At 42.9% G+C, this 26,615-nt stretch overlaps 1 protein-coding gene across 4 annotated transcripts in view; it reads right to left on the bottom strand.

The window, feature by feature from the left end:
• LOC143153220 (zwei Ig domain protein zig-8) overlaps positions 1 to 26,615 on the bottom strand; it is a 279,158-nt gene that overhangs the window by 13,980 nt on the left and 238,563 nt on the right. For all 4 annotated transcript variants that reach the window (XM_076324176.1, XM_076324178.1, XM_076324180.1 and 1 more), the window contains exons 4-5: positions 9,725 to 9,935; positions 1,303 to 1,453 (exon numbers count right to left, since the gene is read on the bottom strand). In XM_076324176.1, coding sequence (XP_076180291.1) covers positions 1,303 to 1,453; positions 9,725 to 9,935 — 362 coding nt within the window. The remainder of the gene's footprint in view (positions 1 to 1,302; positions 1,454 to 9,724; positions 9,936 to 26,615) is intronic.

Raw genomic sequence — 26,615 nt, 5'->3', positions numbered from 1 at the left:
CAAATTCGTCAAGTTTGCTAATGTATTCTCGATAATTCTTTTCTAATATTGTTGATAAATTAGCGATAATCTTTATGTTTTTAAGAAAACGTTACATTTCGTTATAGTGCTACTTTTTATACAAACAGCTTTCTTATATCTTTAACTCGTTGATTGGGAAAGAAGAATTAACTACTCATTAATGGTCGTCTATATCTACCGATATTATATAATTATACAAAGGTTCCTGTCTACAATCGTATCGTAATATTTCCAACAAATTATGCCGTATCCACGTTTGCTGAGTGGCAAGACGCGTTAAATTCAGGTATTTGCGATCGAGAAATTACTCAATCTACGTGTTAACAAGCTAAGAAACAACTAAATCTATTTACATGCGTGCACGCTATTTGGCAATTAGCAATAACCTTGATTGTTTGGAGAATCGAACAACCCTGTCGCACGACTGATCGCGAGTGTTCCATCGTGAGTCGAGATAACTGTATGACGGCCATTATCACGAACGCGTGACCTCGTCGACCTAATACCGGCCATTGTCACGAATACGTGAATTTAGTCTTTCAATCGTTAAGTCAGCGTCCACATGACTTGTATCACCTTTGTTCAAACATATCTCTTACGTTGTGCCTTCGTAAAAGTACATCTACTCGTACATCTCCGTATAAACAATATTCTTAACATCCTTCTGGTAAATTTTCCTACTATCCAAAGTCTATCGATCTATCATTTCCAATAGCTCGTCTCAAATTGTTCGAAGCTGTATTTTCGAGCTCGATTTCAATTCGTCGATATTTGTAAACTTCAGACGATCTTAACATTGTTAGTAGTGCTGTACAATAACAATTCTCCAAACTATCTGTTCCTATTTTCCCTAAACAGTTCGAAGAGATGTCGTAAAAGAGTATCCTTAAACACGGAACGCTTGGTTAGCCGATCGAGTGAACGTGTTGATCTAGTTCGGTCGAATGACGAGATTAAAATTCACGGTGATATTTAAAGATTCACGGATGCCGGAATTGGACGATCGTCGATGAAAGAACAATTTGGAAGCTTTCGTTGGATCTCTTCGTGCGAAACACGCGGCCGTCAATGCGTCGAGGTCTCGTTAGCCATCGCAAATCCGGCGTGCAAGCTGGCTCGGAGAGACTGACATTTTACGGGTACACGGGAGGGTGGTGGATGGTGGATGGTGGATGGTGGATGGTGGATGGGGGCGTGCAACGATAAGCGTAACGCGAACGATCGAACAGAGAGGGGACATTACAGGAGGGAACTCGGGAACTTGATTCCCGTGGCTTGTACCTGGGACTGTCGAAATCCACCACGGCTCCTCCGTGATGCCACGAAACGCTGCTGGGTGGTGTACTTTGCACATTAACGGTGCACGTGAGGCTTATCGTGCTGCCCTTCTTCACGTAGACGTCTTCCGGGCCCGTTATTTTCGCCTGAGCGGCTGCAACACACATTGGAAATCGGCCGTTTAAATATTCCGTTCTCTCGGTCCCGCGCGAGTTTCGTTTATTCGTTCGGGAAGATGTGGCATCTACGGTCTCATGAATCTTGCAGGCACCTTTAAGCGTGTTTCAAGCGACAACCAGGGCAAAGTATCGAGTAAGCGACGCGACGCGTATTAGAAGTCGACCCGTTCGTTGCCAAAGTAAAATCTTTCATCGTCTTGTTAATGCAACTCGATCGGGAAAATTGTCGAATTTAATTCTATTTCTTTCGAATGGAAACAACGAGTGCAAGGATACAAGTGGTCGATACCCGATGTATACTGTATTCGTGTGATGGTAACAACGTTTGAATGAAAATTACTCCAAGTATTGTACGAATGTCTGTACCAATACCTTTGGTATTGTACAATACCTGTACCAATTGTCTGTATTGTTATTTTATTCGCCGATATGACAATTAGGTACCTTTTATTAGATTACAATTTAGAAAGGAATTAAATTTACCCTCTGTTACGTAACGTATCCGAACGAATATTTAACGAAAACCGAAATGAAAACGAGTATCGTTACCTTGTTATCCATTTAATATTAAATGGCGATGTGCATACAGAGCGATACAATTGAAATCGATTTCTATTATTTCTTTTCTTTTGAGATGTTTGGAAAAGGGCCATGACGATTACTAGTTCACTTAGTCGAACTAGTAATTGATTCGTCGTTTACGCATTGATTGGATAAAAAATGTACGCAATAGAAGCTTCATGGTTCCAGAGACTTGTCAGATTTTGTTCTCGAATAAGGCACGCGCTCGAATTTAGGTTACTCGTAAAACAGATAGATGAAAAATACTTCGAACGAAAGATTGAACTTTGGCTGTTTCGGAACCAAGGTTGCGTGCACAGTGCGAGCAAAGTTCCGTTCAGTTGAAAATGTTTATGTCTATAAATGCTCGCTCTGGACGTGTAAGTTAGTCCAGTACATATGATATAACTTTTCGACGGGCAAATATTGAATTACCGATGCCTTTTTGCCGATAAAACTCGCCCGAAACGGGAGAGGAAAGTTCGATCGAAATTAGACAGGAAAATAGCAACGAGGCGTGGTGCGTTATTAATGCAGCGAATTACGGGATCCGGTTCCGCAAATTATGGTAAGTGAACTTAAATTCGGTTGTGTGTAATACTCTATGCAAATGCCGACGGCGGGTATCCGCGAACTCCATGGTTCTGCCCGTGACTAACATTCGAAACGAATTCCGCTGAAGTTTTAATGGAACTTCGAAGTTGAGGTCGACGGAAACAAAAATAAAAAAAAAGGCCAGAAGGACACCCATCTAAACTTGCATTATTGCTGTGGATATTTTAATTGCAACGGAAGTGAAAAATTGAATAAACGAGTCTCATTCTGCCCGACGCAACGCGGACTTTTTCGAACAAACATTTTTACCTCCCCGGTGGCTCGCTGTCGCTGTTGGTCGTGACTTGTTCACAACCGTTTTGTTTCTTTGTAACTTTCGTTATTGGTTAAAGTAACGGTTTATCTAGGTACTCGCGCGCACAGTACGTTCCAAAACCCGCGATCGCCGAAAGAGAGCAATTCATTGTGGACGAATAATTCAGAAATTATAGAACGAATGTTTCTCGATCGAAAAAATTCCTTATCGAGGAAAAGGATTTTTGAAAATCTATGTACACTCGGCTCGATCCTTTTGTTCGTTTTTTAAACGCAAGGTTCAATCAAGAAGAATTTATGATAATTCTCCTGTAAAAAAAAAGTGTGTAATGTTATTAAAAAGGTTTATACAATTCTTCAAACCGTTCACACCTACTGAGAGCTAAAGAATCACAAATGAACCGATCGAAGTGTCCAATATAAAAGTATTGCAAGCAGTCGCGAGGGATACATCCGAAATTCGTCTTTTTGCTCGTAAATTCCATTCAGAGGCATTCTTTTCAGCTCTTCGATTGAACGTTTATGATCGAGTACGAGTGCTCTCGGCAGATTTTCAAGATTCGTTTTCCCGAAAACGGGAATCCATTTTTCAATCCTATGAAAAATGTTTATTCCACGACTCGTACCTATTTTTCGCACGCAGAATCTTTCAACACTTCGAGTTGTGCAGCGGTACTTTGGAATACCTTGTGCATTTTGACATTTAAGAAAATTGAGTTCATGCCAAATGCTACGCGAAACATCGCTCGTGCCACGGTAAATATAAAAGGAACCGCGCGTGTTTCGTTCACTTCAACGGAATCGCGCGTACAAATTATCCATAATTTCGAATATATTCTCGCCGATCGACAATATGTACGACCGTTTCGTCGTTATCCGCTACGCTCGATCCGCGATCGTATCGAGTTGTAACAAGTATTCGTGCAGTTCTCTCGACTTCGAGACTCGTGCGTAACACGATATTTAAATGACGTTTCAGCGGCCATTTTAATAAATGGTTCTCGCGGTTTGTGGACTCTACCGTCTGTTGCGTAATTTTTACCACGACAGAAAGTAAAGAATATTTCCAATGAGTTATTAGAAAGATACATTTTGCCACCGTTCTTACTAAATCCAAGTATACGAAGATTTACAGCAAATTGAACGACGAGAAGAAATTCGTGAACGAATTTACAATTTTTCGTTTCGACCCTTCTCATGGTTTCGTTTATTGTGAATTGGCTACGAAGATGACGAAGGAAGATTGTAAGTTATTTGTCGATGCATTATATAAAAAGGAAAAAATTCATTTACTTATTTATCGTGGTTGTATGTGGTACTTAAGGTTTAGAAAGACACTGGAACCTATCGATCGTGACAAATATTTTGCTAAAATGGCCCATGAAACCTTTCGAATGACACCTTTGAAAAACGAAGGCTTCGTTGAGAAGAATTCACGGAAAATGGATAAATATTTACAATTAACAAAGCTTCGAAAAAATATAGAAAATAGCAGTTCGTAACAGTAATAGGCGACTCATATTACCAACGATAATAAAAATATTAAGCAAAATAATACAACGATCGTATAATTTCTAATCGACTTTCAAAACGATAACGAACCACCCATCTTCGTCCCCGCACTATTAACTCTCAACCGTTCGGGGGTGTAAATAACCGAGGTTATCCGTACGAGGGATTTTCCTTGACCATCGACGAGATCGTTACCAATTTCAAAAGTATTCGAAACAACGCGAGCTGTTCCAGAAACACGAAAACACGGTAGGTATAAAATTTCTTCTCGTTCGTCGTAAACAACGCGTTCTCGTCTCGAGCTGTTCGAACGACGTATGTTACAACTGGATACTTCCGATCGAGCAAACGAATCGTAAACGCCGAGAATTATCGAGCATTAGCGCGGCGGAAGGGGTCGTAGGGGGATAGGCGATTAAAGTGCAATTCCGAATATCCGTTGGAGGGCTGGTCGAGCACGCGTGTCCACGAAACCCGAAACCCTTGCCTCGTCGAAGCTTTTCCACGATGATTATCGCGATTACAATAATTCGGTGGTAATTAAATGTGGGACGGATCGAACGGTCCTTCCTCCTCGTCGTCCTCCTTCGTCCGTTTCACCGTAGATTCACGAAGGTGCGACGATCAGCGAAACGGACCTCTTACCGCCAATGTCAGCTCGACCCGCTCTCGTAAAACAAAACCATCCGTCGGGGGGTTGCATTAATTAACGGTAAACGGGTACTTGGTGGACGTGCATGCACTGATAGAGCACGAGCCGGGCACACAGACACGCCTAGCACAGAGAGAGACATGCTAGCCAGCTGGTTGTACGGGCACAGGCAAAACGATCCTCTCTACTACAACATCGGTCGCAATGGAACGTCTAGGCAGCATGTTCAATACAGCTTGGAAAAGGAGTTCTGTTCTTGCGTGATTCTAACCTGAGTTGAACGTCCGGTGAATGGCGTTCGGTGTGGTGATGGCGGGGACAGGGGCACTTTCTGGAACGGGAGGACAGAAAAGATATCGAGTTAATCGATTTGAGCCGAGAGGGTCTACTGTTTCGTGGCCGGGACCCGGGGGATCGAACCGCCACCCGAATGCACCGCGGATACGGGCTACGCGCGCTCTTCGCTCAATATGCATACATATGTGCACACGTGTGCAATGTTTCGAGGGATGTTCGTCGTTCGTTGTGTTCGTGGGCTACACTTCTTGGTTACCCCCTTTCCTCTCAGTTCTCTCCGATACGCCTCCTCCTTCTTTTCGTCGCGATAACAGCTTCGCGGTTCCTTCTCGAGAGGGTGTACGTTTATCTTTGATTCACGCGAAAAGAAGTTCGTCTCGCGCCGCTCGCAGACGCACCGAGATTTCCCGATCAACGTTCGGTTATTGGGAATTGGGGCAGAGGGTGGGACGTATCGTGACACAGTCAACGGTGTAACGGAATTTAGAAACGTTCCTTCGGGTATCTCCGCGAATCGATTACCTTACCGTTGGCAATCGGACGATCGCGTTGCACCGCGAATCGAACGAGTTTAAGGGATCGTGGGACCCGAATTTGGAATCTCCTCGGTCGCTGAAAAATCGATGCGATTGTTCTTTTCGAGACCGAACCAACGGTACATCGTGTTAATTGCAAGAGGGTTGAAACAAGGTGAAACAAGTTTCGGATTAATGGAGCTCAAAGTTCTCCGGAGTACTTCGAAACAACGCGTCTCGTAAAATGTAATACCAGCGGCGAGAGTATGATCCACCGCGAAGAAATAAATCGAATACGCGGTGTGAACATCGCGCAACGGGCCTTCTTCGTTTTCGAGAAAATCGAGTCAGACTCGAGTAATCGGTCTGTCGGTTACCGGTTCATTTTACCCGTATCGAAATCGAGTTTCTCGAAATTTTACCCCATCGTTTTCCCCCCAAACGAATGTACCGGCGCGTTTTCGAAACACCCGCCACGATTCTTAATCCCTTCTCGCGAACGGATTCATCGTAATTTACAGAAAGGATCACGCCACTTCGAAGTTACGCAAATTTGGCAAGCATCGAAAATTGATACGTTTCACGTTCGTCGTACCAACGTCTCTTCCGTGGACCCGCGAAGCAACATTTTCTTATTCATCGGATACATTTATTCTGTAAGAAAATCCAGCGCCCAGAGATTATACTTAAAGCTCCGTTTCCCTCGGTCTGGTTCGACGGTCCTCGAATTCAATTACGAGCAAAATGGTATTCCATTGGAGCTCCGTGTCTGAATCTTTCGGCGGCATTAAAGATTCAATTCTCCGTCGTGCGACCGACTGTATCGCCTCGGTTTTCATCGCCCCGAAAATATCGATTCCGGGCCAACTGACGAGCAATTACTGTTACGCGCCCTGGCACGTCGGTTCGTGATAGGGACAGGTACACGTGGAGGATACGAACATAATTAATGAACGGTGGTGTTCGTGCACGCGGAGCCTCGGAGATCTCGCGAACCGAGGAGGGATGGAAAGAGGAAGAGGGAGGGGGCTAACAATTTGCGAATGCCGGTCAAAGAAAGCCGCTCCGTACCTAAACAACGACTAATTGCTCGACCGGTTTTCGCCTAGAGCTATCGAGTGCTCGAAAATAGACCTCGAGTGCTCGAGCTCGGTGATTAATCTTTCGTTCCAATTTATTAACACCCGAAAACTGCACTCTCCGAACAGTGAAAGAATAAAAGCAAAAAGGAACGACTAAAGTGTATCGATTCAATTGCAAATAAAATTTCCACGACACCGATGGATCTATGGTAATCGTCCCTTTCTGTGAAATAATATTTTTGAAAAAAAAAAAAAACACTTATAGTTTATTTCGTTCTTGACGTAAAATTCGTCGATTTATTCTCGCGTAAAACGAACGATGAAATCCTGACTGATGATTCGGGCAAACACGGTTTTGAACAAATATCCCGCAACATTGTTATTCTCTCGAAATTCCGATCGAAGCATCCGGGAATGTATTTTCGAACGGTTACACGTATCGAAGGAAATATAAATAACAATTGTCGAATATTTTCCACGCGAGCAACAATGTTGCGCGCACTCTTAAGTCGTACGGGAATAAGAGAGAAAGAGAAAAAGAAAAAGAAAGAAAGAAGTGCATACATTATACACGGAGCCATCGGTGCAACGAGAAAAGAAACAAAATTTTCGTTTTTCGGCTAGGAAATACGCAATTACGAGGAATGACGTGGAACGTTGACAGAATGAAACGTGGATCGATTCGTTTGAAAGAATCGACGAGGGATGAAGGGAGACTGGATGAGCGAGGCGAAAATAAGCGATCCGGACGAAACGATCGTGTAAAGTTTTCGCAACGAGTCGTCCCTTGATTCGTCTAGATCACTCTGTTTCTCGCGACACGATCGCGCGAAACGGGACGATGCTCGATAATTCACGAGGACTTTTAATCGACACCGGTAGCGTCACCGCCGCTGTAACCGGAAGTATCGTAGCAGCCACCCACTCGACGTTGACGGGACGATCAATTGGACGAATTAATCGCGCGACAGAAGTAGCATGTACCAGGGAGACAAAATCAACGATTATTGCACGGTGCACGTTCTGTCGAACGTTATTCACAGTGGATGGTGAAGTGCAACGGGGAGCTGAGAAAAAATCAAACAAACTCTATCGACGTTGTCTCAAAGATTTTTACACGGTTTTTTTTCGTTTTTTTTTTTTTTTTTTATTCACGCTGACAGGCATGCAAAGGCGGTAAGCGTCAGTCCTTGTTTCGCATGCTGGTGCGTAGTCAGGATGTACCGGATGTGTTTCTCCTGACCAATCGAAAGTTTACACACGTACACAAGCGTTTTCTTTATTGGGATGTATCTTTCATCTACCTTCATTACACATGATATTTACAGCGGTAACTTATGATTTTGTAACGAACCCGGTCAACCCTTTCGCGATTCCATAAACACTCGAGAATAGGAAATTGGATACGATTCGAACGGGACAAGTGGAGTTGAATTATGTTTACGAAACGGTTGAATACGAAAGGATTTGGAAACTTTGTAAATTTCTTTACGTTTCGATTCCAGTGTGGGAGTTTTCCAAAATTTTCTTTACAGTCGTTAGAAAGATTGGTAGAGAATTACAAGGGTTGGTAACGTTATCTTTTCTGATTAAACTTTACCACTCGTGAGTAATTTACTCGTCAATGTAATAGTACAGGTTGGGCTAATCGCTCTTAATTTGTACGATTATATTCGGTCAGTAAACGTTACAAATTTGTGTAATTCTTTACGAATTATTCTAGCATAAATACAAAAAAATTTCCGAAGGAAAGACACCGGGGCGATGATGTAAAAAGATTTACAATTGTTCTCGTCTCTTTTGCCCGACCAACTCCGAACAAATTCTTCCAATAACGTCGAATGAATCTTCATCCAGATAATTGCTCGAGTAAAACTGTCTTACTTGAATAAATCATTCGAGAAATTGTTATTTATAGCGTCTGTCCGTAACGAAAAAAGTTGATCCGGATCAAAATTTATTCGGATAAAAGTTTATTCGAATAACACAGTCGGTCGAATAAATATTCATTCGTTATGTAAAGGATAAAACTTTGTTTCACGTACGCTTGGCCACGTATTCGCGGTACGTGTTTTCACGCGGTATACACACGGTATTTTTGATCGTGTGCGTACCGCGTTACATATTTGTGCGGTACTCGTACGTATGTTGCACGTCACAAAAATACCAGACCTGTACACACTCCACACACCGGATAACACACCGTACGTTAAATACAGTGGAACGTATAGAACGAACACGCTGGCACGCGTACGCGAAAGATAGTTGTATCGTTTACGCGAGAAGCAAATATTTATTTGTTCAGCTACGTTATCCGAAAAAAACTTTTATCGGGAAAAAATTTGTCCCGAATAAATACTCGGGCAGATAAAAGTGTCTTCGCTACCCGTGAATAAAACTTTGTTCGTCATTCGTTATTTAGGAAAAAAAATCAACGCGACTGTCCGGTAAGCGATGCCACCTAGTTAAAGTATAATTTAAAGATTCATAGAAGATTCTTTGGAAGATTAGAAGATTCTTCTTCTCGAAGAATCGTTTAATTTTTCGAGTGTGCTCGTTTGAAGCACAACTCGAAAGAACAGAGAAAAGACACGTACAAGGAAAACCTGAATTTGTGTACGGGTGTTCGCTTCGGATGTACCATTCATTTGTCGATCGCGCTCGATGTTCGATTTCCATCGGTTTCAATTTCGTTGCTACGCGTTGGTCGCGAAAGGGTTAACCGCTACGATAATAGTCGCGCAACAGCAGCTTTACCTTCGATTCTCAACACGAAGGCTAAATTCATTTTGGGCTCGGTGTTAACCTGGCATTCGTAAACCCCGGCGTCACGTTGTTGGACGTAATCGATCTTCAACGTCCATTCGTCGGATGCTTCCGGGTGCTTCACGGAAAATCTTCCGTCTCCCGTGTACGTATAGATGGACGAGGTCAGTATGTGTAAATCCCTTTTACGAATCCAGGATACCTGAAACCAAAATGGCCGCCGGTGAGCATACGTTGAAACGTCCTCGAATATTTTGGGATACGCACGCCGCTAATACTCCTTTCGGGGTTTCTCTTACGTTATAATAATCGGAATACCTGCAAATCAGATTTTAATCGAATATCTACATTCTCTGCGATCTCTAGATCGGCTGCGTATTACCCGCGGGGGTCTCGGAATTGTACGACAAATTCAGAGAATAGTTCCCTTTGGAGCGACATCGAAATTATCGATTTCATAAACTCGTAGAGAAGCACGAATTTTTTCTGCTTTTTGCCTAACGTTCGATACAACGGTAACGATACTTTTACTATTACTTCTTGCTTTATTTGCAAAGTTAAGTAGTTTTTTTTTTTGAATGGCATGTTGCTCTATTTTGTTGATATTTTGTTAGGTAATTTAGTCTTTAAAATCTTTTTCACCCGTTTACTATTATATCATACGCAATTGCAATTGGTAAACGAATCTCTTAGAGAAAGCATAAATTACGATTATTGGTTAATTAAATTCAAAATCGAATGTAAGTAACACTTATTTGAGAAATTGAATTTTATATCCTTCTTAGAATTAGTCTACTAAATTTTCACAACTTATAATCTTTATTACTTAGTTGGGGAAGATTTCCGAAGTCTCTTTGAGCTTTTCTGAACAAAATAAAGTCCAGTACGCTATCATTGTGCAAACTGTAGACGATCGCATACTCGAATTAACAAAATGGACAGTTCCTGTTACAATATCACTGTTTGTACATCTGCACAAGAACAGTAGAAGAAGTTATTCGCACGACATGTAAGAAACCCAATCGTATTGGGTCAAATATTTTAACAACGTTTTCAACGACTAGGCAAAGATTAGTCCCAATTGGTTGCTCCTCGTCAATATTTAATTCGACTATTGCCTTTATTTATATATACAGTTTAAGGATACATTTGAGGTTGGGTTTCTATACTCTTTGTTTCGCTAGCGTAATCAAAACAATAAACGAAAAACGAAATAAAACGTTCGTGTACCTAGGAGGCAATAAAGACCGTGGAAATGAAACCTGTGAAATGGTCGCTCGGAGGTCGGTCGTTTTGTGACGAGTAGAATTTCAAGATTATTCGTACCCGAGCACGGGACAGATTTACAAGGGTATTGCTGAAACAGTTACAGCAAAACAATGTTTGACGGGAATATACATCTGTCAAATCTGTTAACAGTCGTGTAATAACATTCCCATTGATCTATCGGTACACCTGTGGCGATCTAATAATCGTATCGGCGCGCAACGCGTATCCAATTTTCGGTGTGTATTAGCATTCACGAAATTGTGGTTGGGCAAACGCCATTATACATCGAACCGTAGACGAAAATCGTTAAACCCCGGCCGCGTGACGTTACGCTAGCCGACGACGACGACGAGGCGACGTCTCGTACAGAGAATTGAATTTCGGGTCCCGTCGTTCGTAGCTAGCGTCGTTAAAAAGGATAACGGTGGCGTATAAAACTGAACGCGTAACGGTGGCAGCGCGAAGATGATCGAGCGTACTCGTTTTATCGCCTAATATTTGCACATTTTAATCCGTGGGAATAATTCCACGCGTTAACGACCGCAATGAATCGATAGCTACCCGTGACGAAACTTCATGAAGCCGAGTCGATGTGTCGCGCGCGCACGAAAAATGTTCGAATATTTTCCACATCTCTCTCCACTCTATCGGATCACCGGCGTTTACGATGATCGTTAAATGTCTCCGTGCCGGCTGAACAATTACAGAAGTACGTGCCGTCCGTCGACTGTTTCTGCGGCAAAAGTCACTCTTCTCTCTCTCTATCCCCCTTACGAATCCCTTTTCCAACCCTCGCGTTTACGGGTGGCGGCACTTCTAACCCCAGCAATGGGGATCGTTAAGCGTATGTTCCCGGTGAAGAAGATCTTCTCACCCTCGTTAATTATTCCTGACTGCATCCTTCCGCGACTCGGGGATAGAGAGACGAAGACCGACTGTCAGTCGGGAGACACCGCGACCGGAAAGAAATGCAATCCCTCTCGGCAGACGGCTGAAACACGTCGAAACGGTACTGGAGATATCTCTCGAGAAGTTCGCGCCGTTAGACCTTTGATAAGGGTTTGCCGTTTCGTTTCACGACGTATTAATCGAACATTTCGTTACTGTTGTCTTTCCTCGTTCAATCGGTTCAAGCGTTACACGAATTACGGGGGGTAAATGAAACTAATCGGTGGTCAATTAAAACCAAGAAAGGTGACGAGAACAATGCTCGTGCGTTGTTGAATTTTATCTAGAGGCAAAATACACGTACTGTTGAACCGGTGTGAAATCCTACCGCTGCAAAACTTTATGCCCCAACTATCAAAAAAGTTTGAATTTTGTTACGTAACAAGTACAATTTTTACTTACCGATTAATAATGTTATCCGCAGTTAAGAATACTCTACTCGTGCGAAACGCGATGGTTATTCGTTAAACCTGATTTAAAAAAAAAAATAGCTCACTTCTAATAGTCTTTTCGGTCGTGACAGCCGTTTTGGAACACCTTGTATATTATAAATCACGTAAATTGGCAGAGAACGTATAATACCATTGTACACCGACGCACTGCTCCCGGAAGGTTTCGGTGCACGTATTAATGAGAAATTCCTAAATTCCGCCAAGGCGAGTGCGCAGCGATGAACAATTAACACAGGTCACCCGACATTTACCGCAAATCGTTCTTTCCGTGGACCTTTGTCTTTGATACGTCAAAATTAGCCGTGAAAATTGTCCACGGAGATTGTTATCGTCTTTAACGCTCGGTGGTTCGCTCGCGAGGAAATGAAAAGCGGAAATTAAAAAAAAAGAGAAACGATATGATTCGTTTTACCACGAGTTGTCGAATACTTTTTCGAAATTCCTCCCTTTCCGAGATTCCTCGTGATCGTAAGCCAGTCGTGTTCCACGAATTTATTCGTCGTGGCGCGAAACGTGGCCGAATTCTTCGAGTATAAATGTCGCGTACGTATCCCCGGTTATCGTTGCGCCATTTTCTTCTCGCTCAGGATCGGACTGGTTATCGTTTCGCGCCTTTTATATCTAACGAACGACCGTCTCCGTGGAGGAAAATTAAATATCTTCCGGGTCTTACGCTCTGCCCCCCAAAGGGGTTGGGATCTTCTTCGTAAGTTACCCTCGCGGACGCCTTATAGTTTCGAACTTGGCTCTCCGAGCGTCGAGATTACGGGAACAAGGATGTTACGTGCTCGACGTGTTATCGTGGAATTTCGCCTCTATTAAAGTACAACGGGGCGAGAAATCTGCAAATAAAAGAACGTGAGCGTTCTTGCTGCAGACCCGCCCGAAACATTCTTCTGGACCGTCTACGCGCCAGCATTTTAATTACAGAAATATTTCCCGGGCGGAACAAGGCTACAAAAGTCGATTCTAGTAAACACGGACATTGTTTCAGCACTATGGGAAAACGTAATATGAGTTACGGTTGGGTGAAGTTTCTTCCCAGTCTGTTTCTTTCTTTCTAGTGGGGTAGTTTTCGAGACTCGCGTCTATCTTCCTGTAGGTGGGTTAAAAAAAATCGATTTTTTTTGTTTTGAATTTTGTCAATGTTTTTGCACGGTGAAAATATTATTCTAAATTATTGAGGCTTGATAAAGTTTGGGAGAATGCGTCGAAACACTTTCTTAAGAATTGTATTACTTACTTGTGTGGATGTTTAAAAAAATATTTTAAACGTTCAAAATTACTTTTCCGGTTGTTGTAAATCCAAGTTGGATCAATGGCATTGTATTTGTTCGATGAAAAAATATGAATTGTATTGAAATATGCATAAATAATTACGAAAAATTTGAAGGAGCTATTATGAATAGTATTCGAGTACGAAATTCGAAAAAGGATGCCTTTTAATTCAAAGTAAATATTTATGCGAGATATTCGAGCGAACAAAATCGTTCCATTTAAATTATTCATATAGATGAGAACTAATTAGCCGGCTTTAAATTGGTTTATTCGATTCTAATAATATTAAGCGAATAATTTATCGTCATTTGGTTGAATAAATGCATAGTAACCTACGGACAGCTGCATGAAAGGAACCAGAGAAATATTTGATGTACATTTAACCAATGCGACGCACGTTGTTGCATATAATGAAAAATTTCTTTTCCGTCAGAAATTCGCACTAATGGTAGCGAGGATAAAAATACGTTGTCTGCGCGAAACAGCATACAAAGTAATTAATTCGTAAGAGATGCATTAGCAATAATTAATTACAAAGGGGGCATGTGTGTAGGATTTCTATTTAAGGGTCAGGATGTATTAGAAATATTTATAAAGGTAACACACGAGTAATAAACAACAACGAGTAGACAAAAATTCTCGAGGTATTTCGAGAGAGCTCTCCTCTTCTCTTTTTCTCTCTCTCTTTCTCTCACTCTCTCATTTGCTAGCATCCTGCATATAATTTTCTTGGGTCGAAGCAAACAGACTATCTTGCTAAAACTTCTTTGAATAATAGTTTGATTTGTTCTCTGCAAATGTTTATCATACAGATTATTTATATTTTCTTTGCTACATGAAAGCACGAGTGTTGGTTACAAAATGATGTAGCATACTAGTCCTGTATACTCTCCGATTTTGGAAACAGTTCGAAAAAGGTAAGAGTATGATCAAAGTCGATGGGATCAGATACATCGAACGATTATGCAAATTTGGAGCAGAGCAGATAAAGTCTTTTTTCGAGACGAAGTTTTTTGTCACTTCGAATAAATATAATAGCAATAGGTATACACCAAAAGAGCAATATCGTGCATTGTGTCGCGTATAGTACGTGCAATCGCATAAAGATTATGCTATAAACTAGAAAACGGATACATTTCTATGAAATATAAATTTCTACGCGAATGTTCGCGAAGACATTTTATTCCCCTTAGAAGATCACGTTACAATCCAAAAGAAATGCGATAAAAAATGTTAAATATAGAAAAATCTAAATAACTTAAATATTTCCTTCTTATCGATCCATTCTATTATCGAAATTTGACTGTAGGAGTACGTTTCTTGTATCATTTTGAACGTTTCACGAGTGTAGAAATTCTTTGTTCTTCTATTTGTAGAAAGGACTTCTAATAAGTTTAAAAATTGCTATTGTATAGTGTGCACGAACGTCAGTTAGGTTGCCACACCGACGCGTCGACCATCCGGTCCAAAACGGAACGCGTTCTCCATTTTTCCTTTTCTCCCCATCTACTTTCCACCTTCTCATTTTCAGCTCCTGTATCGGTGTATAGCAGACCCGAACGGTTTTAGCCTTTCGTAGCCACGAAGATCTAGCATTTTCTGCTCAGGTCAACCCGAAAACAGCCCGCAAAGAGAGCTCTTTACACGGATATATGTACATCTTCCCTCGCGCCATTCCTATTTCCTATTAAACCGACAGTGGTGCTTGTCAAGATCAACCCCGAGTGTTTTGGTGCGCGTAGCGCGTGGATTGGACGAAAACTGGTAAAGGAGGGGCGAACGGAAGAGAATGTTTACCAAACTACGGGTAAAATCCAGATAGTGGGTCACAACGATCAACAGAAAGATCTATTCGCCTTTCAAAATCCCGAAACAATAATTGTATATCACAAAGTTGAACTCGGTGTCCGAGGAAAGTTCGTCATCGTTCTCCATCAAGATCGAAAGAAAAAAAAAGCAGCTTCGTTGTTAAATAGAGAGACCGACTAAAATTTTCGGCCATGACACGATTAAGAACAATGGAAAGAAATAGGCTAGAAACAATGCTCCAAATACGCACCTACCATTGTTTTCTCTTACGCCCTGGCTCGGAATCAACTTGTAAACGAGCAAGCACATTCGTCGAGTTGCGTCTCGTCTTTGCCTCTTTCCATTTTCCATATCGTTCGTTAAATTTTTTTCTCTTTTTAAACTGGCGCGTACCAAATTTTCAGAATTAAAATTTGTAAACTCATTTTCTAGACATCCATTCGAATATCAAAATAATATTTAATTCTTTGTCACGTCTACCTTGTCACGAGTACTATCCGTCCGCGAAAAGAAGGTCGAGTGTTTACATTTCCACTTACGGTCTACTATCTTCCCTTACTACTCACATACTGTCTCTATCGACCATTGCCTCTCTTCTTCCTCGACCAATGCCGACACTGACTACAATGGTGAACCTACTAGACCGTGAACTAAAATGGTGGATACAAACACTCGTTAGCCTTCTTCTCGCACGTAGACGGACAGTAGATGCACTGAGTGTGCGATGTAAATAATTTGTAAACGTTTCCAACGAAACGTGAACGGGAGGAAAATTCCACTCTGGAAACCGAGAATCATCGTAGGGAAGCACACGTTGAACACCCCAGTCTCGTTTCCGCGTGGAGCGGTAAGGGGCGCGCGAACCGTCTCCGTAGTTTCCGCTCGCCATCGCGGCGAGAAAATGGAAGCCTACAGCTCGCAACGATCGAACGACGATCCTCCCAACCGCTCGTGGTAATTCTTCGAGATAAAAGGTTTTCCGCGCAGGTATGCTACGAGGTCGATGGGGGCGGTAGCAAGGGATCCGGCCGAGATAGAGAGGGTGGAAGAGGCGACGCCAAGCGTTCGTCTGAGGTAAACTTGATTTACAGACGACTCGATGTACGTCTCTGCTTTTACTTGTCTACGTGCGCGGCTCCGCTTCTGGTTTTCTTATTTCGCTTTTACCGCGGCTTTCGCGGGATCCACGGGCGCAGCCGAGCGTGTCAGTCAATTTGGAGGCGACAGATCGGTTTGCCTCAATTTTCTTTCGTACGTAGCCAACGAGGGGCGGGAGGTAGTTTCGTGACAAATATTGACTGACGCACGGAACGAAGACGTAGTCGGCTTGCTTCGATGGATTCCGTAAAATGTTGCGCCTCGAGAGATCTTCGGAGAGGAGGGAAACAGCTTCTCGACGCTTCTCGGGATATAATTGTTTCTTTATTTTTTTATACAAATACACTCTGCGAGTAAATGAATCGTTCCGACAATTGCGTTTATTTCGTCTCAGAGTGCTCCGAAAAGGAAACAGTCGCGTAGTATTACACTGTAGGAACAGTGAACTGTGGTTAATTATGTAGGATACTCCCGGTCGAAAGCTCTATTTTTATATTGGAACGCGATCAGAACTGGAAATATTTTGGAATTATTATCGTAATTCGATTGTCTATTCTCAATCCTTGACATCGACTGAACTCGAACCGTTGCTCGATCGCCAATTGCAAAATGAATTCTTCGAAGCGTTGTACTCGCAATCGGTAACACGATAAATACGGTTCGAAGTATTTTAACGCGCATAAAAATAAATAGTTCCGGTGATCAGTCATTCGTCTCTGTTGCTAGAAGATACCCTAAAAGTCAAATGTAACCACGAAGAGTAAAGATACCGGGTGATAGCTGTTCCTTACAGCTTTCGAGATCGCTCCTCGAAACGTTACAAAGAAAGTGAATTTTCTCAAACTTTCCAGGTGTGATTCGCGCTGTTCCGGTATTGTTATTTGCAAAACTCGTCCACGCTTCCTTTTACACCCAACGCGACGTCGCGAAACGTTATTTCGCGAATACGGAACAACATCTGCACGATGCGCCAAGATACTAGACGGTTCGATCCCGTCGCGGAGCCGACCGATCGAAGTCCCCTCGTGCAAATCCCCCGAAGCGAGATCAAGAGCATCATTCGCTTTGACGCGCGGCAAATTATTCGCGACCGCGGAAATGTCAATCATCGGGTCCCTGACGATCATTTTATCGCGAGCCGGTCGGTACACGGCCAATAGAAATTAGAGATACCAATTAGCAGGTGGTATCAATTTAATGGCCCCTCGGTGTCGTTCGTCATCGTTGTCGTTGCGGGAAACTGCGCCCGATACGAGTGTTGGCCGTTGATTATCATCACCGTCGTTATCGTTGTCATTACTTGAATATCCCGTCGGTTTTGGTTTCTCTCTCCCGATCGCCCGTTCCGCGAGTATCTCTATCTCTGGCGCGGATCTCCTAGCTTGCTAGGTCGTTCATTACCTGGCCATCCATGCCAGCTACTCGGCCAATGGCGAAATGGAGGCTCCACCGTTTATAACACTCGATATGCGAGCTAATAAATCGGCAGCATTTCGGTCAATAATCCTCAGATCGATTCGCTGTATCGCGCAACAAATTCTACGCCCGCTTACCATTGGCTATCCAAAGAGATTCTCGGAATTTCGCGCGCAACGGTTTCGCTGCCGCTTAAGGCGAGTGCCATATTCGAATACTTTGGTCTTAATTACGGTTTCAAGTCAAACAAGTCAGTAGATACAGGGTATTACTCGTAATGAACGTTTCGATTTTGGATTATCGACCTCTTTGTTGCGCACTTGATTTTACGCAACGCAGATTGTTGATCGTTGCTCGTTGAAATTGATATTATAATCGTTAATCGTACCGAGCAAACGTTTATTCAACGCTTTCGATTCAATTGAAGTCATCTTCGGAATTCTATATCATGGTAGAACAGGTACGGCCCGAATTAAGTACAGTGAAAATATGGTAACTGGAAAAGTAATGTTGGAAATGAAAAATGAACGCGAACGGTTTTATTTTCTATAATTTCATAATCTATTTTGTATTCCTCCGGTCTGTACATTTTTCCCGCGTTTCGTAATTTGAAAGACGAACGAAGCCAAGAGCTCGAGAGGGTTAATTAAAGATTTCCACGGTACGATCTTAATATTAGATTTCCATGGAATTCTCGATGGACGTCTCGCAAAATTGAGTCGCCCGAACGTCTCACGGAACGATATAATTCCCGGGAGCTGTTTAACCCGGCTGGGTTAGTAAAAACACAGAAACTTGCGCGCGTCTTGAAGAATCGCGCATCCGTAATGAAATAATAGCGACTGCAGGGGCACCGGGGAAATTGCTCTCTTCGCGCCCCCGACGAGATGAAACGAGACTAATGCCTGGTAATTGGACGAGTTTCAGGAGTGCCAACCAGAAACGTTCACGGGGAGGACAGTTAGGCATGGCACCGGTCCAAATTTCGTGCAGCCTGCCGCGAAAAGGTGGTCCGGTATAGAAAGCAACGGAACGAAGGGAAAGGGTGAAGAAGAAAAAAAAAGAAAGGAAAAAAAACAAGCGAAAAGAGAGAAAAATAAAAGGCGAAGAAGGTGACGCGTTGCTCCTTTCGACAAACTTTTCCACCGTTTCCGTGCGAGTTCCCGTTCGTTGACGTCGCGCGATCGACGGGGCGTTCTCTTTCGTGCAAAAGCTAAAAGAGACTCGAAGAAAAATGAGAATAGAGGTAACGAAGGGAACTCGGTCGAAAAACGATGGAGGAAACGGGCGAAGGAAGCTTCTGCCGTGGAACGATCGAACCGATGGGCTAATTAGTATTGGAGCGCTGCAGGTACCTCGCGCCCTAACGCGCAGACTACTACCACGGGTTTCTGGCCCGGTTCGAAGGTACTGCTAGAGGTGTCTTGGGGATAGTTCCCGTTAATGAGCTTCTGGTAACGACGCCTTTTTCCACCGTGCCCATATATCCAGCCGAGATCTCCTCCTAACCTGGCCCGGCGCATTCTCTCATCCTTGAGCTTACACCCTCGCCCCCGTTGCACCGTACCGTCCTCTCCTCCTCCTCCTCCTCCCCTTTCTTCCAACCGCCTCCACATCGTCACTCAACTATTCCAAGAGTCGAGCACATATACCGGGGACCCTTCTGCGTTCGACGTACACCGCCTTTGGGAGCGGTTAAACGTCGATGAGATAGCGGAGTTCGAAATTATACGCGAAACACTTTGCGCGCTTGGTAGTTACGAGGACGCAAAGTGCAGTCGCGTAATTTTGTATTTTTGAAAATAATTTCGCCGAGCGACAGAGAGAAGACTTCCGACGAATTTAACGTCGACCCTTGTCCGTGCCCAATCGAATACGCGTCTACGTACACGCGAGCTTGTAAAACCACGTCCGTGTTAATTCCAGTACACGCGGCTCTCCCCGCTTCTACCGTACATATTAACCGAAAACAGCGCATTGATTTTACGTTGCATTGCGAAACTCCGGGGAGATTCCATCGACTCGCTCCAAAGGACTGCGATAAAAACATATTTCATTGAAAAATATATTGGCTCGCTCGGAGAGTCATTTTATTTTCCAAAATGGGGAATACATCATTTAATCAAATGTTTATACATTCGAAAAAAATCGTGTTTCGTTTTCACTAAAAAAACAAACAAACAAAGTGACTTCCCGAACCCAATATTTCAATGAGGACAATTTATTTAAAAGTTTATCGTATGGAAACATTTCACGGAGTAGTGCACAATAATAACGCAAAAATTGCTACTAACTTCGTTTCGTTCCGTATAGACGACAATGAATTTGTTACGAGGAATGAATTTACTGGAAAAATGATGTTGCAGGAATTTCGAATGACGATAAGGTTTGTCGAGGAACTTTCTTTGTTCAGTACACATCTTCAAGATTGTAGGATAATATGCACGTATCTTTCTAAACGCCATAAGTCCATCGCCGAATATTCTGCATCGTATATCAATCGATACTCACTGAAAGTTGGTCACAAACTGATAGTCGCTGGAGGACTTCTTAGAAATGCTCGACGATTTGGTCCTCAATATTTACAAGAATGTTCTTGTTACCTTCACAGAAATTGACGCGTATTTCTTTCCAGGAATATTGCGTTCGACGATTCGTGGATAAACACGAGGGACAACGTATACTTTCCAAGTCCACTACTGTGTTTATGTTTCGCGTCGCGAATACCTACCCTCGATATTTACCCAAACCGATGAATAAGACGAATAGTATCCCAATTACTTACCGATATCAACCCCTTCTTACTTTTGGCGTTATATCTAATTGTATCCAAGTTTCCATTCCTTGGGAATGGAAGGCGTTAAAATTCGCAACGTGGTGTTCCACGACACCGTTCGAAGAGCTTCATAAATCTGTGGAGATGTTGCTTGCACCGAGTGGTCAATAAACGGCTACGTGCTGGCTAGTCCCCGGCTGGTTCGTGAATCGAGAGGTGGTACCCACGGGGAAGGGCGGAAAATATTGGGTAACGGACGAGACGGTGAAAAGGGTCGGCGTCCTTCGGTCGTCGATATCGAAAATTAGAAATTCGGAGCAGGTAGACGGGTAACGTGGCCGCGTTTGTGTACGTGCTCGCTGTTAAACATGTACGTAGATTTCGCGACGCTGACAGAGCCTCGCGTGAATAGCCGCGGTGGTGGTCGCGTAGCACTCGACCATTGCTTGCGAATGCAGGCTACGAAAACACTTCGTGATCGCGCGGCGATCGTCCGCGCTCTAGCACCGTATAAATCAAACAATATCGATCACGTGTTTACTTTGCCATTGGTGCGTCGTCGCCGCGGTCCAATATACACGGAAATCCCTCGATTTTCTAGCATGTTTGACGGACCGTTCCAAACAGAAAAGGTCTTGTGTATCGTGGCTCTGTTTTCATTCCTTATTGAGATAAATGTTGGTAAATATCGATGTCGCGTGTGACGATACGATACAAGTCGATGAAACTCGATCCACGATCGCGAAGTTGTATTATACATTGTAATTAGAATTTTTCAATCGATCGGTCAACGTACTACGATTCCTTTTATCGAACAATTACAAGGAAATAAGTACAAAGTTGTCGCTGTGATTCTGTCCAAAGGGACAAAGGTAAGGCGGTTAAGGGGAAGGGTAGTCGGTATGGTAAAGTTGGTTTCTTTAGTGGCTTTCGATTCGTTTTATTTCGATCGAATACCGGGGTCGCAGATCGTCCGCGATATTCAGATTGCTTCTGTCTTTAACCGTGTACTATTTAATTACGTTTACAAATATGGGAATATTCCCGACTAGAAAAATCGAGTAAATTATCGCCGAATGTAATACACTTTATTCGCGATATATTATAGAAAAGGTTCTAGAACGATATCGGTGCACTTTATTTAGAATTTCATACTTTACGCATTCGGTGCTTTAATGCAAATGAAATTAAAATAAATTCTAATATCGGTGATAAAAAGTTTCTTGAACATTCAGAATGGAATATTGGTACTTAAAGATTGTCTCGTACCTAACCCAGTAAGTCGTTTTATGAACGTTATAACGAAATTAAAATAAATTCTAATATCGGTGATGAAAAGTTTCTCGAACATTCCGAATGGAATATTCATACTTAAAGATTGTCTCTTACCTAACTCGGTAAGTCGTTTCACGAACATTTTTTCTTCTCTCGAACGATTCGTACGTCTGGTAGGTACTGCACGCTTCGAAATTGAAATTAAAACACGTCCACTCGGTGTAAGTCCTCCGAATCGGGCACGAAACGATTACGAAAAACGAAACGTAGGTAGCCGAAATCAGTTCGGGCAACGGTACAGGGGATGTTGATGTACGCTTCGTTCCAAAACGCAAACCTTCCGTGGATTTTCGACGTTGCTTTTTCCACCCGTTTTTCTCCCCGCAGCGAAACGTTTTGATGTCGAGTTGATTGGAAAACGTTCATACTCATTTGTTTCAGCGAGCAAACGGGATACACATACGTCAAGTGTACACGTGTTATTATCCTGTAAAGCTCACTTTTATGGACGCGCTTTTATCAACAGTACGGACATCTGTTCCGCTATCGATATCGCGGCCTGGCCTAAAATTAATGGTTGCTCTAGACAGGAAACAAGCCGTCGCCATTAAAAGTATCGCGCACGGTTTAATCGACCGTCCTGGACTAAACTGACTGATGCGATCGAACTCGTCCTGGCTGCGTGGAACCAAAGAGAGAGAGACAGAGAGAGAGAGAGAGAGAGAGAGAAAATACAAAAAGCAAAAAAAAAAAAGAACCATGTTGCCGCCGCTACTTCCACTCTCTGTCGCGGCATTTTCCTAACGCATAAACGTTTCGAGCGGACGATTTTTTTCTTTCGTTTTTCTTTTTCCTTTTTTTTAATTCCTCCTTCCAACGATCGACTCGCGCAACGTGCACACACGGTACCCTTTAACTCGATATTCCCGTGTTCCGATTTCGAAACGTGAAACGTTGTTTGGCAATAATTCAATCTCGCTGTTTCCGCGTGAACGTTAATAAGTAACACGATGGACGGTGTTGCGTAAATTATATCGGGCACGTTGATCTGCGTTGCATTACTCGGCCGTCAAATTCGATGTAATTTGCTCGTAATCTGGCAGGTACATCGCGTCACCTACGTTGTTGTGCGATAGCGTACACGTTCAACAGCTACTTCGAATCGTTTATCCGTTTCCATCGTCTAAACGACTGGTCGGTGAGGCATCTCGCGAAGTTGATCGATATCAAAGGAAGCCTCTCGAGGCGACGATTACCCGCGGAAATCGATATTTACGAAGCGCGGACGGAACGCAGCCGGAACGAACCGTACCCGGTAAAGTCGAGGGAACGAACGTTACTCTTCATTCTAAATGAGAAATCGTCCCGTTCCGTCTTGCGGGCGATAGACGCAACACCGAGCGACTGCAAATCACGCGAGCTTACGTGTACGGGTCCGAAACCCCTAACTGCTGCTCCCTTTCGCGGGAAAATGGCATTCACGGTCCTGCCTGCCTGGGTATATTCGTTCTCATTTCCACGAATGTCGGGAAAAAAGAATCGTTTCCTTACTTTGCCTAATGAGATTCTTAAAAAAAAGAAAAGAAAAAAAAACGTATTACGCGTTGAAGGGACTTTATTCGCGAATCATAAACTTAGGTAAAATGTATATTAAAAGGAACTTCTTCTTTTTCTTTTTTTTTTTTTTTTCTTTTGTCGCCGTTAAAAATACGAACAACCGCGTTTCTCTCCCTGGATCTGCCAGTGGATTATTCGAAAAGAATTTTTCTCGCTCGTACCGGTTGTTTCCTTTACTTGGTTTTTAATTAAACTTCAACACTTCCCGCGTTTAGCCGCTCGGTGGCTTCTATTAAGATATATCCTCGTTGCCGAGTTTGATCTTAATTCCCTGCGTACATGTTTGTTTTGAACTATTTCGCGCGTCTGAAACGGGGTCTGCCGGTGCAACTCATCGAAAAGTTCCATCGGATGCAGATCCGGAGTGAAATACAGTGATATTTGTTCTTGCGATTGATGCAACGAATCATTCGACTCTTTGGAAACAGTCTTCGGTTGACGAGAGATTTGTGTATGATTTGGAGAAGATACAGAGTGCACAATTACAAAGTCAACGTCGCGTTTCTACTATTCCTTACGAGAGCTGATACTTCTACTAATTGAACAATTAAATGACACAACGAGGTAGTAAGAAATTTGTATGATTTTGTATCGATAGCTTTTGACAAAAATACAAAAATATTAAATTTTACATATACTCAACGGTAAGACGTAAGTTTAAGCCTAAGCTATCGATACTATACGATGAATTATTAACCACTTTGTGGCGGCACTTGCCACATTTGCCATCAGTACGGTATACAAACGATCCCTTACCGATCTCTAGAATCCCTTACTGACCCTCTCCTCCCTTCTTTTCCTACCTACCTTCTATCTTCGCTCCATTTTCAGCGCACCGAAACTTCTAATATCTCTAAGCTGCCTGGTTAACATAACCTCAATATTTCAATTCCATTCTTCTCGTAGACAATACGTAATATTTAAGATCGATTCAGAGGATCACAATAGAACTAACCATAATCCTTCTTTTCCAAATAAACTGATTTCTCGTCCTAACATTTCTTATTTTCTCCCTTCCGAAAACCTGAACAATACCCAGCCGGTGATTATCACCGCGCGGACAGTTACAGAGTCAACTGGCTGTATAACGTTTGGGTAATGTATCACTATTATACCGAGCGTTCCACGATCAGAAACGCGAGAGAATCTCACCGCGGATGGTTTTCCGGTAAAGGGTGTGGGGGCCAGGAGGGTGTCAGAGAGGTCGAGATCCGGCTAAAACGGGACGTATTCGCGGTCGGTCGCAAGAAAGGCGTTCGCCAAAGTCGTAAATTTCCCCGGGCGAAAAGTCCCGGTGAAACTTGCGCCGAGTGTGGAACACCGAAGTAATTTGAAAGACAGCAGGGCTGACGCTTACGTAAGCTCCGGTTGTCAGATCGAAGGGGTGGCTACGGGGTTGCCTCGCGTTCCCACCCTTCGGTCGTTTTTCCGTGGCGGTCCTCGTTCAGCAACGTCGGCAATCCGGCGACTGCTCGTTGCCTTTCATCGGAGTCGCTCCTTTTCGCGAAAGGAAAAGTTAAATTTGCATTCGGCGCCACCGCCTCAGCGGGAGCTCCGTGTTTTATCCTGCACCGTCCTCTCCTGTCGTATTGCTCTTTCGACGCGGACCTCTCTCGTACCCACCGACGTCGTTCCGTTCCCCTTTTCTTTCCACGACGCGATCGCTGGGCGTCCTCCGGTTGACGTTTCTCCCGTGTCGTCCTTGAATTCGGATTTATCCGCGATGCACACACGATATAAATTTATAACGCCGAGACCCGGACCGGAATAAAAATTCACTCGTCGCTCGTGAGTCTTACCTCGACTCGGATTTCCCATCGCTTTTCCACCCTACGTGTATTCGGCCGATGCACAGGGCGGAGCCACGCGTAACCTTGCGAATCGATCTTTTCGAAAACGATCGACGATATCGAAAAATATTAGCCGGGTAGAAGCGTTCCGAGGAGCGAACACTTTTTGATTCGGTTTTCTTTCTCGAATGGGAACTTGAGGAGATTTTCAGTTTGGAAGATTTTCGTTGGAGAGTACTGTGATTATGCGTTTCAATATGCATATTTGTGGACCGATTCGACGACCATTGTCATTCGAGTGACTTAGGAATTATGAAAGAGAAACAGGTAGTTTAAGGAACCGTTTAAGTATTCTTGAGAATGTATGAAAAATGTTCAATATATTGTGGAAACGCGAAGTTACATTTTTCATTATGACGACACCGCGATACACTTAGCATGTGTATTTCTTTGGATTTAAATATTGTAGACAGCGTTCGAGACTGATTCTATAGCACAGAGTGCTGTATTTCGATTTTATTGACGTTAAGAAAGAAGTTTGAGTTGATATCAGAGAAGAATATTTATATTCTATAGGCGACGAAAGGTGCTAAGTATTAACAAACTATTGTAAGCAGATTTTTATACATTTTGTTCGAAACTCTATTAAATAGTAACATTCTTCCATTTTCCGTGACCTTGTCACGAATGTACTACGAATACAAATGGAAATTATTTATTTTTCGTATCGGTATGTATAATTTATTGAACAAGCAGTCGAGGTTATTCGAGTAAACAGTTCTATATTCAGGACTTGGTGTTTTTCCATCGTTCAATTCCTTCGAGGTCGTTTCATTTTTCAAGACGCGGTCAGATATTAATGTTACGGAATACGAGAGTGCGAGTTCAATATACATGGTACATCGAACAGGTAATGGATTCTTACATCAATATTGGAGACCACTTTGAAAGGTCGCTTTGGATTAAGGTGAACGAATTCTGTTTGTCGGGCAACCGTACAACCGTAGTTTAATTAACGTCGCGGAAAGAAGGTTCGAAAGGAAAGAAAAGCTGTTCGACTCTCGTTGATTTTTTTTCAAAATATACAGGACCACCCGTAAACCGGTCGCTACATAAACAACTATGGTTTTTCTGCGCGAGAAAATGAATCGAAA

This window comes from Ptiloglossa arizonensis, chromosome 12, assembly GCF_051014685.1.
Source record: "Ptiloglossa arizonensis isolate GNS036 chromosome 12, iyPtiAriz1_principal, whole genome shotgun sequence".
NCBI lineage: Eukaryota > Metazoa > Arthropoda > Insecta > Hymenoptera > Colletidae > Ptiloglossa > Ptiloglossa arizonensis.
Note: the sequence above shows the minus strand (reverse complement) of the source record. Positions and strands in the feature narration are given on the sequence as shown.